Below are 17650 nucleotides of genomic sequence, written 5' to 3'. Positions count from 1 at the left end.
TTTTATTCATTTTTTCTTTTAAACGTCTTATCCTTATCCTTTTTAAAACATGCTCCCCTTTTTAATTCCTTATAACCTAATCTCACTCCACATAGATTCTTAAAATTTATAAGCATTTCGCATCGATTGATCATATAATCTTCAAGTAATCGAGAAATATGATCATCGAATCCCCAAATATGGCTGAATTTGGCTTGTTCGACATGAATCGTCTAACTCTGAACTGGCTGTTGTATACGATTAATTCAATCAAACTCTTATTCAATCCCAGTAAGAGCATTACTAATAACCGTCTCTAAATCCTCCCTATCCATATTACTATCTTTCTCCATCCTCTGCATTCCATCTACCAAATCCGAAGACGAATCCCTATCCCTGATTTTATCATCTACTACAATAACACTTGAACTCAAATTCATATAATTCGAATACTAGTCCAGGTGATTCGTTATTGCCGACTATGAAAACCCAGATTCCATCAAATCACCCAATGCCATTAAAATTTGGGAAAATAAGAATGATTTAACGGCGATTTAAGGAGTAATAAGCACGAATTGCTAATCAATGAAGTTGGTATCCCAACGGCGCATGGAGATTGTTCGGATGAAGGAATCCCGGTTTGTGTATAACCCTAGGCGTGTGGATTGTATTGGGAGTGATGGTGGAGGATTAAAGTAAACCTAACAGATGAGATGAAAATGAAGATGAAGATGAAATCCTAAGTGTAGGAATGAAGAAGAAGAATAAGCAGCAGCAGCAGGGGATTGATGGTGAAGGTTGAACACATGAAAGAGTGTTTTATAAAAGGGTTTATGGGGAACGTCCCCTGGAATGTTATTATTATTAAGGGGAAAATGGTTTATAAGTGAAGAAACGTGGATCGACTTACTAGTGTACGATCAACTTTCCTCGGGTATGAGTGTGCTATATCACCGATGGTTTTCCGGAATATGAATTCTTCCAACTACAAAACGAGCAGCACCGTGAACTTACCCCTCAGAAAGGGACAGAGGGGTCCTCTTTGGGGTAACCCTCCGGTGTGAGAATAAGATATTGTAGGAGAAGATAATAATAATCTGAAAGTGAGTAAGGACTTAGAATGTATTTTCTTGCTTACATCCCCTTGTGGAGGTGGTGTGGTATTTATAGTATTAGGGTTTCCAATGATTGGGCTCAGACCCAATTAGGGCCTTTTTGGCCTCCTCCAATTGCTTCGCGCCACGTGTCCTTAGGACACCTGGTGCTTTTTCATTGATTATTCTCTGACCAAGGTATTTCACCTGACCCATGTGCAATCACGTGGTAGCACATGGGTTTTGCTGAGTTGTCCACCCTTCATTGGCAGCTGTCAACATCAGCATATTCTTTATTCCTTAAAGGATGCCTTCTGGAAGGTTGTCTGATGAGCACAATCATGGTTGTCCTTATCCTGATTTGGATAAGGACGTTGTTGATTATGTGCATGTGTGATATGCGCCTATCCTGGGGATGCGCCAGGTCTTCTCTTTATTCTCACGCGCTGATGTTTCAAGCGCAGATGTGATATGCGCAAGCATATGTAATATGCGTGAGCATATGTGATATGCGCCACGCGCAGATGCGCCACGCGCAGATGTGATATGCGTGAGCATATATGATGCGTGAGCATATGTGATGCGTGAGCATATGTGATATGCGCCACGCGCATAGGTTTTGGCTTTGTGTCTTCATGACATCCTGATTTCAAGCCTCTTGTCTATATCTTGTGGGTTGACCCGCCCCGCTCGATGTTAAGGCGGGTGCATACCTCTTCAAGCCCCCCCAGTCTAATGTGTGTCTTGTCTCGCGCGAGCGAGGTAAGATAGATATTAGACTTAATAGTTTGCTCTTTTGATAGGGTTTGTCTTTTCTTTTTTATTTCTCATATGTGCGTTGCGCGAAATTCTATCCTTTTGGTTGAAATGAATCGTCCATGTACGTGGTTGGTTGGTGCTGATATGCGTCAGAGATGGAGACGTTATGTGTCAGACTTTTCATGTGCTCGAGGTGCTACAGTGGCCTTTCATGTCTCCTCATACAGTGTCAGGAACACGTGTCGCGCTCATGTTGGCCTGCACCTGCGAGTGGGGGCGCGTGAGCGTAACTCTGATCAGTACCTGTTTCTTTCTCTCTCCTGGGCCTATAAAAGCAAGCCTTTTGAGTGGTTTTTTCTTCATCTTCATTGTTATTTTCAGAGCTCTTTCTCCTTCAATTTTCATTCCGATTAAGAGCCTTTATCTTTTGCTTCCAGATTTCCATGCTTAAAGTAACCGCTGTTTGATTCACAATTGTATGTCTGATAACCCAGACACCACAATTTCCCCCAGCAAACGCCGTGTAAAATCGTTAGTTATGTCCACTTTGAAGAAGACCGGCAAGGGTAAACGGGCTGCCGAGGCCTCGTTGGAGGAGGCGGGGAAGAACAAAACAGTGAAGAGATGGGATGAGATTCCCTGCAAATTGAAACAGTCTGACTTCGACAATCTCGTCGCCTCTCAGGGTTTTCTCCCTGAGTACAGCTGTCTGCTCCCGGCGACCAGGCAAACGGCGGCAGATCCGCCCACCGGCTATATCTCTTTATACTCTCACTTTTTCACTCACTGTAACATTCGTCTTCCGATGACAAGGTTTATGGGTGCGCTCCTTCAGTTTTATGGGATTCACATATCCCAAGTCCATCATTGTGGACTAGTGCGCATGACTCATTTTGAGTTCATGTGCAAAGCTCAGCGCGAGGAGCCCACCCCTCGGCGCTTTCAATATTTTTACAAGCCAAAAATCCAAGATTCTTGGTTCTCATTCATACCGCGCAGTCAGAAGGTTAAGTGCTGCACTGTTTCCTTCAAAAGCCTTCATGACTGGGCTGAAAATTTTTTTTATATTAAGGCTGGTGTGATTCCTATCCGCATGACCATGCGCTCGATCACTTCTGCGCCCGCGGATGAGAATGTTCTTAAGAACCCAACGGGCGCATGGGTTAACAAGTTATCTGCTGAACCATCCCCCGCCAAGAATATTTGCGAGGAGGCGCTGGTGGGGGTTGGTATGAGCAAGAGGTGGACCGACAGCGCGACTGAGCCTGTCGTCCAAGTTGATGGCTTAGGTGAGTTATTAGCTCATTGCATTATTTCTGCGCGAATATAATTCGTTTTGCTGATATCATTTGTCTTGTATTATGCAGTAAGCAAGGAATACGTCCACGCCGCCTATGACGAGCATATGGAGGGTGGCTCTGTCGCGCTGAGCGCTGGGGAAGTTGCTTTCCCCGATCGCTTCGATGATATGTTAATCCCTGTCGATTTAGAGTTTTGCTTTGACAGCGATGCGCCTGGTAAGCCTTTGTACTTATGCTTATGCCTTTAGAATACCAAATTTGGTTAACATTTCTGTTGCACGTATTGTAGATGCGCTCGAGAACTATGAGTTGGAGCTTGCGGAAGAGGAGGTGGAGGAGGAAGCAGCTGAGGCGCCACAACTCAAGCGCAAAGCTAAGGGCAAAACTGGCGCAGGGGCCAGTAAAAAACAGAAGAAAAATGATGCCCCTGTTGCCCAGAATCCTCCTCCTACCCAAGCGAAGGGACTTGAGAAAACCAAGGGATTTACCTCCAAGTTTTCCTCGTCTTCTTTGCCTCGAGGTGTGGGCAATCCTCCCGTCCACACGAGGTATGGTGCTGCCACCTCATCTCTTCACGCGGCGGACCAGGGAAGCGGCGCTGCGCCTGCTGTTTCATCTTCTCCAACAGGTATACTTTGTTTATATTTTGTGGTTTTATGAGCGTGATTCCGATAGAGTTATTAATGAATCTTTGCTCACTCAAATGTTTGTAGAGCCGGCGACTTTGGTGGCTCAACCTCAGGCGCAGCAAGGTACCGAGGCTGCGCCGAAGGTTGCTTTGAAGTCCCCTGTTTTACTCTCGAAAAGGGGGAAAATGAACTTCATGGCGATGCTCAATTCGCGGACTGCGGTGCGCCAAGGTATTTATTGCGCTTTGATTTTCTGATTTTTTCCTTTAGATCAAGTCATGAATCATTTCTCCATGTTGGTTTTTTCATAGGAATTATAGCTGGCACACAAGCTGCTAGCGGCACTGCTGGCGCCGGCGCCGTTAGTTCTGCTCCTGCTCCAACAAGCACTGAATCTCCTTTCATTGGGATTACTAAGGAGCAGGAGACTATTTTACGTGCTGATCTAACGGCGTCAAGACCTCCCTCACCTCCTCCTACGCGCAGCCCTCCTCGTGAGACTGTTTTTGATTTTTCCAAGTCGCAGGAGAAAAGACCTGTTACAGAGGATGATGAGGAGGTCAATTTTGAAGATTCCGATGGTGGCCGCGCAAGCCCTATAGCGCCACGAGATTTCGTGGCGCAGCCTTCTTCTCGTGGGGCTGGCGCTGACTTTTCTGCCGGCTCTCCGCAGGTATAAGTTTGTTTTGCTCCGCTGTGCGGACTTCCAGATTAGTGTTTAGATGACTAAAACGTTTCTTTTGCGTTGCTTTGTGTTTACAGGAAGCCGATCACATATACCGCCCGAGCTGGAATATTACTGAAGATAGCTCATTTCAATCCATGGGCGTGTGTGAAGACTTCTGGGCTCACTCTGTTCCTCCGGCTGAAAGGAGGTTTCAGGAGGACCGCGCTCGCGTGGACTTGCTCAACGACCACCTTTTTGCTGGGTCTGCGTTCTTTGCTGCCTCCCAAGAGCTTCGCAATGATTATATAAAAGTGCGTGATGCCTTTGTGGAGGCCAAGCAAGAGGCTAAGATTTCTGCTTGGAATCTTTCTGACGCTCGAGAGAGAGCTGAGAAACTCCAAGCAGAACTTAGCGAGAACCGAGTAAGTGCCAAAGCTGCATTTGTGAAGCGCGGGCATGAGCTGCAGGCTGCGCGGGAGAAGCTGCAAGCGGCAGAAGCGGATGCGGCTAGGTACGCGCGTCGAGCGCGTGACTTGGAGTTGGAGGCAGAGGCGCGTGATCAAACTCTTGCGCAGGCTAACACTGACAAATCTTTATTAGAGAGTGAGGTTGCGCGCCTGAAGAAAGAGCTCGATGCTGCGCGAGCAGAAAAGAATGAAGCCTTGGCTGCGGCAGCGTCTGACAGAGAAGAGCTCGATGCTGCGCGAGCAGAAAAGAATGAAGCCTTGGCGGCAGCAGCGTCTGACAGAGAAGAGCTAAAACAAACCAAGGAAACTGTTGAGTTGTTAAACTCTCAGATTCCTGCTCTTGAGACGTCTGTTTCTTCCCTCGCGCAGGATCGTCAATGCCTAGTTTCACAGGGTGTGACTCGTTGCGCTTATGCGATGAAATATTCAGACGAGTTTCAGACCCTTGTGATGGATTGCAATGCTGCGTCGCGCTTTGTGGGTCGAGCTGAAGGGTTTAAGGATGGCAATGAATATGGCATGCTGAAGAAGAATCCATCCGACTACCCTTATCAGCTCGACGTTGTCTGCGCTGACATGGCCGAGGTGGGGGAGAAGTACTTGAATACTCCAATTCCCATCCTTGAGCAGGTATTTTAACCTTAATGAGTTTACCTTGACTTATTTTCCTAATCTTTTGTACTCATACTTTTCCTTGTGACTTGCAGATAGCCGCGCTTGCTGACCAGCCCGATCTTGGCGCGCTTAAGAAATTACTTGACGAATGTGAAGGGACTGGTGGCAGCGATGATGGCGCGGGCAATGCTGCCTCTGCTAGCGGCTCTGGCGTGGCCAAAGGACCTACTCCTGACACTATCGTGATAAAAGACGACTCCATTCAAGACGAACAACTTGATTATGGTAAGTTTGGAGATGACGAGGAGCGAGCTGCGCCAGATGCTGAGGGAGGAGGTAATGATGAGGGCGATGAAGAGGCTGATGTTGATATAGAGACTTGAAAAGCCCTTCATGTTTTTTTTTTGTTTGTAGTTTTTATCTCATCATTTTGTAAATTTGTAAACTTCTATGTTTTGGAATGAAATTTTGTTTTTCCCTTATTCGCATCTTGCGCATTCCCAATTCATCTCTTTATATTGCAAGTTTATGCTCGTTGAATATAAGGTATGCTTACACATTGAAACTTGGACAAGGCTGTAAGGAAATTATTTTATTTAATCCTTAACAGTTGTCACATTTCAAGTTATTTTGCAATATTCTGAATATGCTGACACGTGCCTTGGCACTTCATTATTCCTCTTTTGCGCGACGTTATCGCGCATTTATTATAGGGAATTATGAATGAGTTTTTTAGCCTTAACGTGTCAGTATGTGTTACTCTGATATCCATTATAATCCCATGCGCGACCTCGACCTGAGACCTTAACAACTATGTTTTGGCATGCGCTTTGCCTTAGTTGTGCTTAGGTACTTTTATGGTCTAGCTGCACAGCATGTAGGATGGATGTTGTGAGTGATTTGAGCTAAGGCTCATATTATTGGGCTAAGGCCCCGACGTTTTAGAGTTAAAACTCGTTAACGCGTTTGAGCTTGAAGCTCGCGTATGTATGTTTTACTTCGTTTTATTTTTAGTTTGATGTCAATACAATGTTGTCATATTGCTCAAAATTAATAAAGGGAAGTGTGAAACATGTATGCAAAAGGTAATAGAACACACATTAAGAGAAAATAGCGCGCATCATTATTCATAATGGCTTAAAGGGCCTTGATTACAAACTTGACAACTTTTACATGAAACATTTTCTAAGCTGTGCTGCTTTCCATGTGCGCAGGATCTTCTTTCCATTCAAATCTTTTAAAGCGTATGCGCCTTTTCCCAATTCTTCCGAGACTTGATAAGGTCCCTCCCAGTTGGGAGACATCTTTCCCGGGGGTATTGCGCGACTAGCTTCATTGTTCCGAAAGACAAAATCATTCTTCTTGAAGTGGCATTCTTTCACGCGCTGATTGTAATATTTTTCTAGTTTTTTCTTGTATTTGGATTCACTGATGATAGCCGCCTCTCTGCGCCCTTCAAGTAAGTTGAGATCCAACCTCCTTTCTTGCTCGTTGTCTTTTTTACTCATCATGAGTACTCTATAGGATGGGCATCCAATCTCTGCTGGAATCATAGCCTCCGTTCCATAGGTTAGGCTGAACGGGGATTCGCCATTGCTGGTTTTGCTTAATGTCCTGTGCGCCCACAGGACATTAGGTAGCTCCTCGACCCATGAATGGGATTCTCCCTCCAACCTTTTCTTCAGCCCATTCAGCAAGCTTTGGTTCGCGCGTTCCACTTGGCCATTCCCTTGAGGGTGGTATACTGAAGTGAAGACCTGGTTGATGCGCAATTCTTTGAGCCAACTGGATATCTTCTTGTCAATGAATTGTTTGCCATTGTCACTCACAATTTCCATGGGCAGGCCAAAACGGCATATGATGTGGCCCCAAATAAATTGCTTCATTGCCTCGGCTGTGATTTTTGCCAGTGGCTTGGCTTCAACCCATTTTGTGAAATAATCTACTGCCACTACCAAAAATTTTAACCGCCCTTGCGCTTGTGGTAAGGGACCCACAATATCGATTGCCCATTTGTGGAAAGGCCATGCAGAGGTCACCGGAATCAAGTTGTTCTTTGGCCGCATGGTGTTTGGCGCATAGCTCTGACACGCTTTGCATTTTTGGATCTCTTTTAACCCGTCCAAGTACATGCCTGGCCAATAGTAACCTGCGTTCATTGCCTTGGCAACCACCATGCGCGGGCCAGCATGTATTCCACAGATTCCTTCGTGTATCTCTCTGATCACATAGCTTGCTTCCTCAGCATCCAGGCATTTCATGAGCGGTCCAAGATAAGAGCGTCGATATAACGTACCATCAAGCAGTTCGTAGTTCTGCGACTTGTGTCTTATCTTCCTCGCCTGTGCGCGATCGTTCGGTACCTTTCCCTCCTTCAAGAATTCCATTATTGGAGTTATCCATGATGAAGGTGTTGTATGAATTACAAGGACAGACTTCGCTCCCACCGACGGGTTGCTCATTACTTCCACCCTGACATCTTTGCCAAAGTGATCGAAGCTGGTTGATGCCATCTTGCTCAGCGCGTCGGCAGACTTATTTTCACTGCGCGGAATGTGTATGATTCTGAAAGATTCAAATTGTTCGATGAGTTTTTTCGCCTGCTCTAGATACAGAGGCATGGTGTTCTCCTTGGCATCATAAAGGCCATTGACTTGCTCTGCTACCAGGTATGAATCTACATGAGCCTCTAGCTTTTTGACTTCGAACTTGTGCGCAATGCGCAAACCAGCCAGCAGGGCTTCATACTCAGCTTCATTGTTGGTGCTCTTGAAATCCAACCTGATTGCGTAAGTATACTCATGATTTTCTGGATCCACCAGCTTGAGGCCTGCGCCGGACCCTTCGTTGTTTGAAGCTCCGTCAGTGAATAATCTCCAAAAGTTTTCTTCATTATTGGCTTGCGGAGGGTCTAATTCGCGCTGAGCCTCTTCAACTTTTCCTTCAGGGATTTCTGCGATGAAATCAGCTAAGACTTGTCCCTTGATTGTTGGACGAGGCTTATAGGCGATCGTGTTCTCTCCTAATTCCAGCGCCCATTTTGTCAGCCTTCCTGAGAGCGCGGGACGCCGCAAGACTTGCTGGATGTTGTAACCAGTCAGGACTTCAATAGGATGACCATTGAAATATCTGTGAAGCTTGCGCGACGCATGCGTTAGTGATAAAACTAACTTTTCTATGATGGTGTAGCGCGTCTCAGGATCTGTCAGCACCCGACTTACATAATAAATTGGTGTTTGGATCCCTTTGCGATCCACCAGTAATACTGCGCCAATGGCGCGCTCTCCTGCTGACAGGTACAACGTTAAAGTTTCACCAGGAAGTGGAGCTGTGAGCGCAGGCAGATTTATCAGACATTCTTTTATCTCATTGAAAGCTTGCTCGGCCTCAGGCGTCCACTTGAATTAGCTTTTCTTTAAGCAATTTCTCAATGTGTTAACGAATGGGGTAGATTTGCTTGCATGGTTTGCTAGGAACCTGTTAATTGATACCAATCTGCCATTCAACTTTTGAACTTCCTTCATGGTGGATGGTGAGGGCATGTCAAGGATAGCCTCCACCTTCTCTGGGTTCACCTTGAAACCATCCTTGGTGACCATTACACCGAGAAATTTCCCTTCTTCTACGCCGAATGTGCATTTGCTCGGGTTGAGCTTCATGTTTACTTCCTTTAGGCGCCAAAGGGTTTCTTCGATGTCTTTGAGCATTTGTTTTTCCTCCCTGCTTTTAATCACCAGATCATCCACGTAGACTTCTAAGTTTCTTCCAATTTGCTCGTTGAAAACCGCATCCATGAGTCTTTGGTAAGTGGCTCCTGCATTCTTCAAACCAAAGGGCATTTTTGTGTAACTGAAAACATCCTTGTCAGTTCTGAAGGCAGTCTTGTCCTCATCTTGTGGTGCCATTTGAATTTGGTGATAGCCCTTATAGGCATCCAGGAAACATTTGAGCTTAAATGGCGCCACAGAGTCCACCTTCGCGTCAATGTTTGGGAGGGGGTAACAATCTTTTGGACACGCTTTGTTGAGGTCCTTGAAATCAATGCACATTCTCCATGACCCATTGCTCTTCTTTACCATCACAGGATTGCCTACCCATGTTTGGTATCGTATTGGGCGGATGATATTTGCACGCAGTAGATCTTCTACTTGCTCATTCATGGCCCTTGCCTTCTCATCCCCCATGACTCTTTTCTTTTGAGCAATTGGCTCAACAGACTTGAATGTGTTGAGAGAATGCTGCGCCAGGTCTCGCGGAACCCCAGTCATATCAGAATGTTGCCACGCGAAGACCGATATATACGTTGTGAGCAATCTTTTCATTCTCACCCTTGTGTCATCTGATATCGTAGCTCCAATTGTGATTGTTTGTTCTGGGAATTTTGGGTTGAGAATCCATTCCTCTGGCGCGTTGTTTGCCATTGGAAGCTTCATTTTCCCTTCTCGCGGTATACTTGTTACTGCGCACAAATGATCTCGGTATACAAATGTTACTCCTGTTGGTGTTGGGAACCCCAACGCGCCGTGCGCTGGTGACGGTATGGCGTTGAATTGGGCAATCGTTCCTCTACCCAAAATCATATTATGGCATGAAGTGGTGGGCAAGACCAAGAAGTTGACAATTTCAGCTCGCTTGTGTTTCTCATCCCCCATAGTTAGTTCGAATTGTATCTGACCTAGGGGGTGAATAATTTCGTTTGAGACACCCGAGATTGGTACATTCACAATTTCGAGCCTTGCTTGGTCTGCTGGATCCAACTTCCTGAAACATTGCTCATACATGATGTCTGATTCACTGCCGGTGTCCACCAGGACTTTTGACACCTCATAATGAGCGATGTGTGCAGTGATGACTAGAGGACTGCTGATAGACGGGCCTCCTCTGATTCTTGGGAAGATTACTTGTTGCTCGCGCCAATCCCCATGGACTTGCGCGCTTCTCTTCCTTGATCTTTGCCCTTGCCTTCCTCCTTCAGCTACACAGATTCTTTTGAATTTTTTACTGGCTGAGGCTCCGTCTGGTTGTACATTCTCTGGTCTTGGGTTTTTCACCAGGTGAGCCAACTTGCCTGATTTCACATCTCTTTCAATCGCATCCTTCAAATGGTGGCATGCATCGGTGTTGTGCCCTGTGGACTTGTGAAACTCACAATACTTGCCACTGTTTGGTGGTCCCTTATGGAGTAATGGCTTGGGGCTTTTAAACTGGACATTCTCTGTGCTTAACACTTGCGAAGGCGTTTTGGTGAGGGGAGTCCATATTCTTGGTAGAGGTCTGTTAGGCTCTCTGCCGCCTTCCCTCTTGTCACCTTCTCCGCGATTACGAATGTCTTTTTAGGGCTGGGGTGAACTTTGTTGCGCTTGCTTTTCTGCGGGAGAATAACTGGTTTGTTGCAACCTGGACCATACGGAGTTTTGTTTGCCCCTCCTTTCATTGTTGCGTGGTGCTTCTGTTTGATGCCCTCTATCTCTTGCTTTGTCTTGGGCAATTTGTTTTTCGCGCGAAGACTCGCGATGCTTCCATAAGCTTAGCCCAAGTGGTTGGCATGCCATCTCTGCTCACGAGAGCTCTGCGGAGTTGATCACTGCACGCACCTTGTATAAAGGCCACGCGCAAGAGTTGTTCAGTGATACCTCCAATTGCAAGAGATTCCTGATTGAAACGAGTTATGTAGTCTTCAATGGTTTCATCATTCCTGCGCACGCAGTGCATGATGTCATCGGGGTCGCGCGTGTGTCTGCGCTGCTGTACAAAGTGAGCCTGGAACTTCTCCAATAGCTCTTCGAACCCATCGATTTGTCCTGTCGGCAAGCTTTCGAACCAGACACGCGCTGCGCCCATGAGGCAGCGAGCAAACATATGACACCATGTTGGCATCGTCCAGCTTTCTAGGTTTCCAGTGTTGTAAAAACCTTGTAAGAAATCATCTGGATCTGTTGTACCATCGTACTTGCCTGGACCACTTGGCATCTTGGTTTTGTGTTGAATGGGAGCCTTCGCAATGCGCTCAGTGAATTTTGAATGCTTCACCAAGATGGCTGGCCTATATGGTGTGGTTACGTCCACTTGCCCTTTCGCTTGTGGGTTGTACGGTGTGTATAGATCTATATCAACTTTGGCTCCAGGCGCTATGTTCATGTGCGCGCGAAGCTGTGAACCTCCTGCATGAGTATCTCGCGTCTTCCTCATGTTGTGCACCTCTTCCTCATCACTAACATCAGCGTGTTCGGTGTGAACAGAGTGACCATCTTCCGGCGCGTGCGCCCTTTTTGTTGTTCCCTGAATGGTTTGTTTATCAAATGCGAGCCTTTGTGTTAAGTCGGCTAACTTTTTGTGTTTGACCAGCTCATTGTATTTGTCCATTAAACGCCGTTGTTCGTTTATGAGCCATTCTTTAGGGTCATTGGTTTCAACTTCCGGACACATTGGTCCTTTTTGTTTTGCACCAGTCAGATTTTGGAACGTGAGATCGTCTGGAGGAGTTTCAGTCTGGCTATGAGGTGTTGTGATGAAGGGATGGTTACTGGTGGTGCGCGCAGTATCACGCGGCGCCCTCAGAAACTGATGTCCCTCATTAACATCCTCAAGCTCATTATCCTCCAGAACTTGATCGCTGTTTCGAACACCGGAAACCATGGTGAAGATTTTCAGAGAGAACTGATGAGATAGTTGTTTTGTTGCCGTTGTAACAGGTGATGGCGCCAATGAAGAAACGTGGATCGACTTACTAGTGTACGATCAACTTTCCTCGGGTATGAGTGTGCTATATCACCGATGGTTTTCCGGAATATGAATTCTTCCACCTACAAAACGAGCAGCACCGTGAACTTACCCCTCAGAAAGGGACAGAAGGGTCCTCTTTGGGGTAACCCTCCGGTGTGAGAATAAGATATTGTAGGAGAAGATAATAATAATCTGAAAGTGAGTAAGGACTTAGAATGTATTTTCTTGCTTACCTCCCCTTGTGGAGGTGGTGTGGTATTTATAGTATTAGGGTTTCCAATGATTGGGCTCAGACCCAATTAGGGCCTTTTTGGCCTCATCCAATTGCTTCGCGCCGCGTGTCCTTAGGACACCTGGTGCTTTTTCATTGATTATTCTCTGACCAAGGTATTTCACCTGACCCATGTGCAATCACGTGGTAACACATGGGTTTTGCTGAGTTGTCCACCCTTCATTGGCAGCTGTCAACATCAGCATATTCTTTATTCCTTAAAGGATACCTTCTGGAAGGTTGTCTGATGAGCACAATCATGGTTGTCCTTATCCTGATTTGGATAAGGACGTGGTTGATTATGTGCATGTGTGATATGCGCCTATCCTGGGGATGCGCGAGGTCTTCTCTTTATTCTCACGCGCAGATGTTTCATGCGCATATGTGATATGCGCAAGCATATGTAATATGCGTGAGCATATGTGATATGCGCCACGCGCAGATGTGATATGCGTGAGCATATATGATGCGTGAGCATATGTGATACGCGTGAGCATATGTGATGCGTGAACATATGTGATATGCGTGAGCATATGTGATATGCGCCACGCGCATAGGTTTTGGCTTTGTGTCTTCATGACATCCTGATTTCAAGCCTCTTGTCTATATCTTGTGGGTTGACCCGCCCCGCTCGATGTTAAGGCGGGTGCATACCTCTTCAATAAGAGAAAAGGAATAAAATAATGAAATTACCCTTGACTTAACGAACATTAATAGACAGAGTTAGAAAAAAGTACTAAAATTATAAGTATTATAAAAGTGAGGTAGCCATTTGCAATAAATTCTAAATCGGTACTAAAGTTGTGTAATTACACAAACCACATGTATTAAAAATGACACTAAACTCTTCATTTCAATATTTGACGAACATGATTTTGTTGTTGATTTGTTTATTTCATCAAGTATTTTAAAATATAAAGTAAAATAATATGTCAATATTTATTTTTACAAAAATGTGTAAATATAATATAAAAAAAGTGTAAAATAAAAGTTAATAATTATTGAACTATTACATAATTAAGATCTTAGTTTTAAAGGAAAAAAAATTATGAGAATAGCCAAAAAATGAAAAGTGTTCACAATTATTTTACTTTATTAAAATAGGGTGACATGTAAGGGTCAATGTTGAAATTTCGTGGGTCAATCAGGATTTTATTGTACATCTCACTAATTTTTTTATTATTACCTTGAGGTGTAGATGATCCCATAGCTAAATCGTAGGTCCGCGCCTTTTATAGAGGATCGGAAAGTAAATAGATGTTTTAACAAGTTGGATGTAGTTTTAATACTTAAGTATCACGACAACTTTAAAGCGTTTTTGGTCTATCCTATTTAAAATGCTCTTAGACCATTCACAACAATGCATTTCTATGAGATTTTTTAGGTTTTTGTCCACCTCATCTATTTTTTTTATTGTGTGTTAGCATTTTTATAACTCGTTTTCAAATTAGTTCTTTCACAAAAACATGAAACAACAATGATTTTTGGAGATGGTGGGACCTAGGGGGTTGAGACGAGGTGTACAAATCAGGTATTTCAAATATCCGGTTTCAGGTATGAAATAAAGTTCGGGTATGACCGGGTATTGAAAAATCGGGTATCGGCAATACTTGGGTCGGGTTTGCGTCCGGGTATTGCCTCTAAAAATCATACTCTATGTATCGGGTTCGGGTTCGGGTCGGGCATAAAACTGAGTATTCTAAAACCGGGTATTTGTTTATCCTATTTCTATGTATTGAAAAAACCCTTTTGGGTTTTCTCCGGATATTTTTCGGGTATAGATAGGTTTTTTTAAGGGGTTGCACTTTTTAGTGGCATATTTCGGGTATTTGAAAAAACCTGGTTTCGGTTTTCGGGTATTATCGGGTACAAATCGGCTCCGGTTCGGGTACGAGTTTTGGTACTGAAATGCATACCCTATCCGTACCCTACAGGTAGGTTCGGGTATTAAAAACCCGGGTATAAAAAACCAGTTCCAGATTTTTTTTTCGGGTATGATTTTGGGTTTGGGTTTTTTGTGCACCTCTAGGTTGAGTGTTTAATTTAGAAAGAAAATTTTTGTTAAAAGAATGGTGTAGAATGTAAAAGATGGTTATGATGTGGCAATGTTTTTGGATGTTTTTAAGATTTTTTATTGCGTGAGTTTTGGATTAAATAATGACATTTTAATGACGTGATAACTGACTAGACGTGTTTTTTGGTGTTTTTGTGACTCCTTATTGGGGATGCTTTTAGAGTATTCCCAACCCATTTCCTACAATATATTCATATATATAATATAATTACACTAAAATAAGTGTATTTTCTTTCTTATGTTCAAATAACTAATACTTTTTACCTTTATCGTTATATTTTCTCTCTTCTCCACTCACAACCATATTTAGAAAATATTAAAAAGTTATACGTATATAAACAATAAAACCCAAAATTAACACTCATATAACATTTTTTCTCTCATTTACTCACAACCACGCATACCTATCATATAATTTTCAAATCCCCTTCACATATTTATAAAGAACGAGTTGAGAAAGAATGCTCTTAAAGCATTCACAACAGGAGTTTTAAGAATGTTTTTAAAGGGAGAGACTAGATAGTATGATGTGGACGTGAGAGGGTGTGATGTGAAGGAGAGGTGGTGGGTTTAAGTTTTTCTACAATAGTATGTAAAACCAACCTTGTGAGTATGATTTGAATGAATAGACATGTGATAGAAATTATGTTTTTATTTTGTAAACAATTATGAGTAAGGCATGAGAGAGAAATATGATGATTGGCTAGACAAGTGACAACATGGCATACAAAAACACCATGTAAAAATGGTTTTATTATGGATGTTCAGTTTTAGACTATGTGTTGTTGGTAAAGCCGGACCCTGAATTCATGAAGTAATATTGTGTCATGAAATACTCACTGAATACTCGTTGAAGCCGCTAGAGCCTGTTGTGGTTCAGGCGAACGGTTCCTTCAACGAGTTTTTTGATTTATTTATTTAATTTTTTCTTCTGATTTTGTAAACTAACTAATATTACATTAAAATAAAAATATTAAAAGTAACAAGTAATACTAGTTTAGTACAAGATCATCGAGACGTCTAGTCCACAAATGCTCGACCAACTCATGACGAAGTTTCCGTGAACCTCCCGGTTCTTGATATATATGACGTTTTGGAGTTTTTCATCATCGATGATTGTCGATTCGGGTCATGGGACGTCTGGTAGTTTTTACAAATAACCATACCTTGGTTCTCGAGAACCATGTTGTGAAGAATTATACAAGTGTAGACGACATCCCTTATTTTCTCCCCTGACAAAATCCATAGTGGCCTCAAAATCAAATGACAATTTTTCTTTAGAACTCCAAACGCCTTTTCAATATCTTTTAGTGACGATTCTTGCTTCTTAAAGTAATTTCGTTTGTCTTCAACTGGAGATGCATAAGCTTGAACAAGCATCGACCATTCGTTATAAATTTCATAAATCAGGTAGTAGTCATGATTGAATTGAACCCCGTTCGCATAAAATGATTGAGCTGGCTCAACCCCGTCAATAATGTCATCGAATATCGATGAATGTTCGACAACATTTATTTCGTTATTTGACCTGACAACACCAACAATGGCATGCAAGAAACAAAGATCTGGGGAGGCCACCACCTCAACTATAAAACTGGGGCTGGGATGATCACCCTGGTGGAATTGAGCTTGCCCGGCCGTAGGACACATTTTCGTCCAACATGCGTATAGTTGATGTTACCAAGCATTTTGGGAAAACCATTTTTTTCACTTTGCACCTCGTATATGAGTTGGATATCATACAAAGTTGGTTTGCGCACATATCTCCGTGAGTAAATTGATATGATCCTTATGTATAAACATTGCCAAGTAAACCCTTGAACAATATAAAAATATAACTACGCAAAACATATATGTTTATATGTATACCTTGACAAGAAAAAATGATGTGAGTCTCTCACAACTTTTTCAAACAATTCTAAGTATTCATCCATTGCGTCTGACGAAATTCCATACGGTAGTTGATGAATAACAGTTGTACATTTTTGCATAGTCGTGAAACCGGGTCTACCTCTTGCATCTTGTCTTTGTTGAAAAAAAGGATACCGATCAAACAAATCATTTGTTAAACGCATGAATAATTGTCTACTCATTCGAAACCCATACCTAAAATGATGTTCGTCATAAATGGGATCGGTACTAAAATAATGACGTACCAGAAGTTTCGTTAGCGCCCCTTCGATCAAGAAGAAGAACTGATTGTCTTGTTAGTCCTTGTTGCCCTTGAAACCGTTCAACCAACAAATTAACTATTATCCTCCCGATTTAAAAAATAAGATCGTCTTTCTTCGAAGAGTCATGCAAATAAAATAAATTCCATTGCATTTTTAGTTTACAATTGCATGTATTGTGAGTAGAATTGGTGAGTTGTTTTTTTATTTGTTTTTGGTAGTTTTTTGGTTTGTGAAAGTATGTATGGTTATTGGTTAATATCCATAATGAAAATTAAATTTATAAATTATATATATCAAATATTATAAGTTTGCTAATATTTATTTCAAATTATAGGTGAATATCAGTATAAATAAGAGAAATACTATTTTAAATAATAAATTATTCTAAAAATTCCAAATCATTAATGATAATGATATTTTTTGTTTAATATTATATAAATACGAATTATATTTTATTTTTTTAAGTCTAAATCGGCCAAAGTTCACCGACTAGATGTGATTCTGGCTAAGGTTAACCACATTTGATTGAGTCTTAGTTACTAGGCGAAGTAAAGAAACTTGTCTCGACGATATACCTTGTAGCGAGTACTCGGTCTTGTAAATATACTTTTACAACATTGGTTAATATAGAAAGTTTTTTTTAGCGGTCAAATGCACGTCCCTAAAAATTCCCACCCAACGTTCCAATTCAGCCCAAACAAGTCGGCTCGCAGACGCTCGCTTGCTTGTGGAGGCGGTCGCGCCGGGTTGTTGCGGCGTGCATGGCTTACGTAGCTCGCATTAGGCCGTTCGCGGCTCCACTAGGGACCACAAAGGATGATCTTAAGGCTGTTCTTTATGGGGGGGGGGGGGGGGGGGCATCGAAGCCCTTCTATAGTGCCACGTTATCGCCAGGTA

At 43.0% G+C, this 17650-nt stretch overlaps 1 protein-coding gene across 1 annotated transcript; it reads right to left on the bottom strand.

Moving 5' to 3' along the window:
- Nucleotides 1-257: 257 nt before the first annotated feature.
- Nucleotides 258-16229, bottom strand: LOC143552009 (uncharacterized). Its single transcript, XM_077042319.1, has 2 exons — nt 15746-16229; nt 258-391 (listed from the first exon to the last, which is right to left on the bottom strand). Exons 1-2 carry the CDS (start codon nt 16227-16229, stop codon nt 258-260), a joined length of 618 nt encoding a protein of 205 aa, XP_076898434.1.
- Between the last annotated feature and the right edge of the window lie 1421 nt (nt 16230-17650).

Source organism: Bidens hawaiensis, unplaced genomic scaffold (genome assembly GCF_021521415.1).
Source record: "Bidens hawaiensis isolate Kalapana, Puna unplaced genomic scaffold, B.hawaiensis_p1.1 tig00016747_1, whole genome shotgun sequence".
NCBI lineage: Eukaryota > Viridiplantae > Streptophyta > Magnoliopsida > Asterales > Asteraceae > Bidens > Bidens hawaiensis.
This window is presented reverse-complemented; position numbering and strand designations above follow the sequence as displayed.

What these genes read in the sequence shown, in the direction of transcription:
- LOC143552009 (XM_077042319.1), bottom strand. Translation starts at nt 16,229, where the DNA reads ATGTGTCCTACGGCCGGGCAAGCTCAATTCCACCAGGGTGATCATCCC. An exon ending in CATGGTTCTCGAGAACCAAG is followed by an intron (nt 392 to 15,745) that starts GTATGGTTATTT and finishes GTGTTATTGTAG; the next exon opens with TAGATGATAAAATCAGGGAT.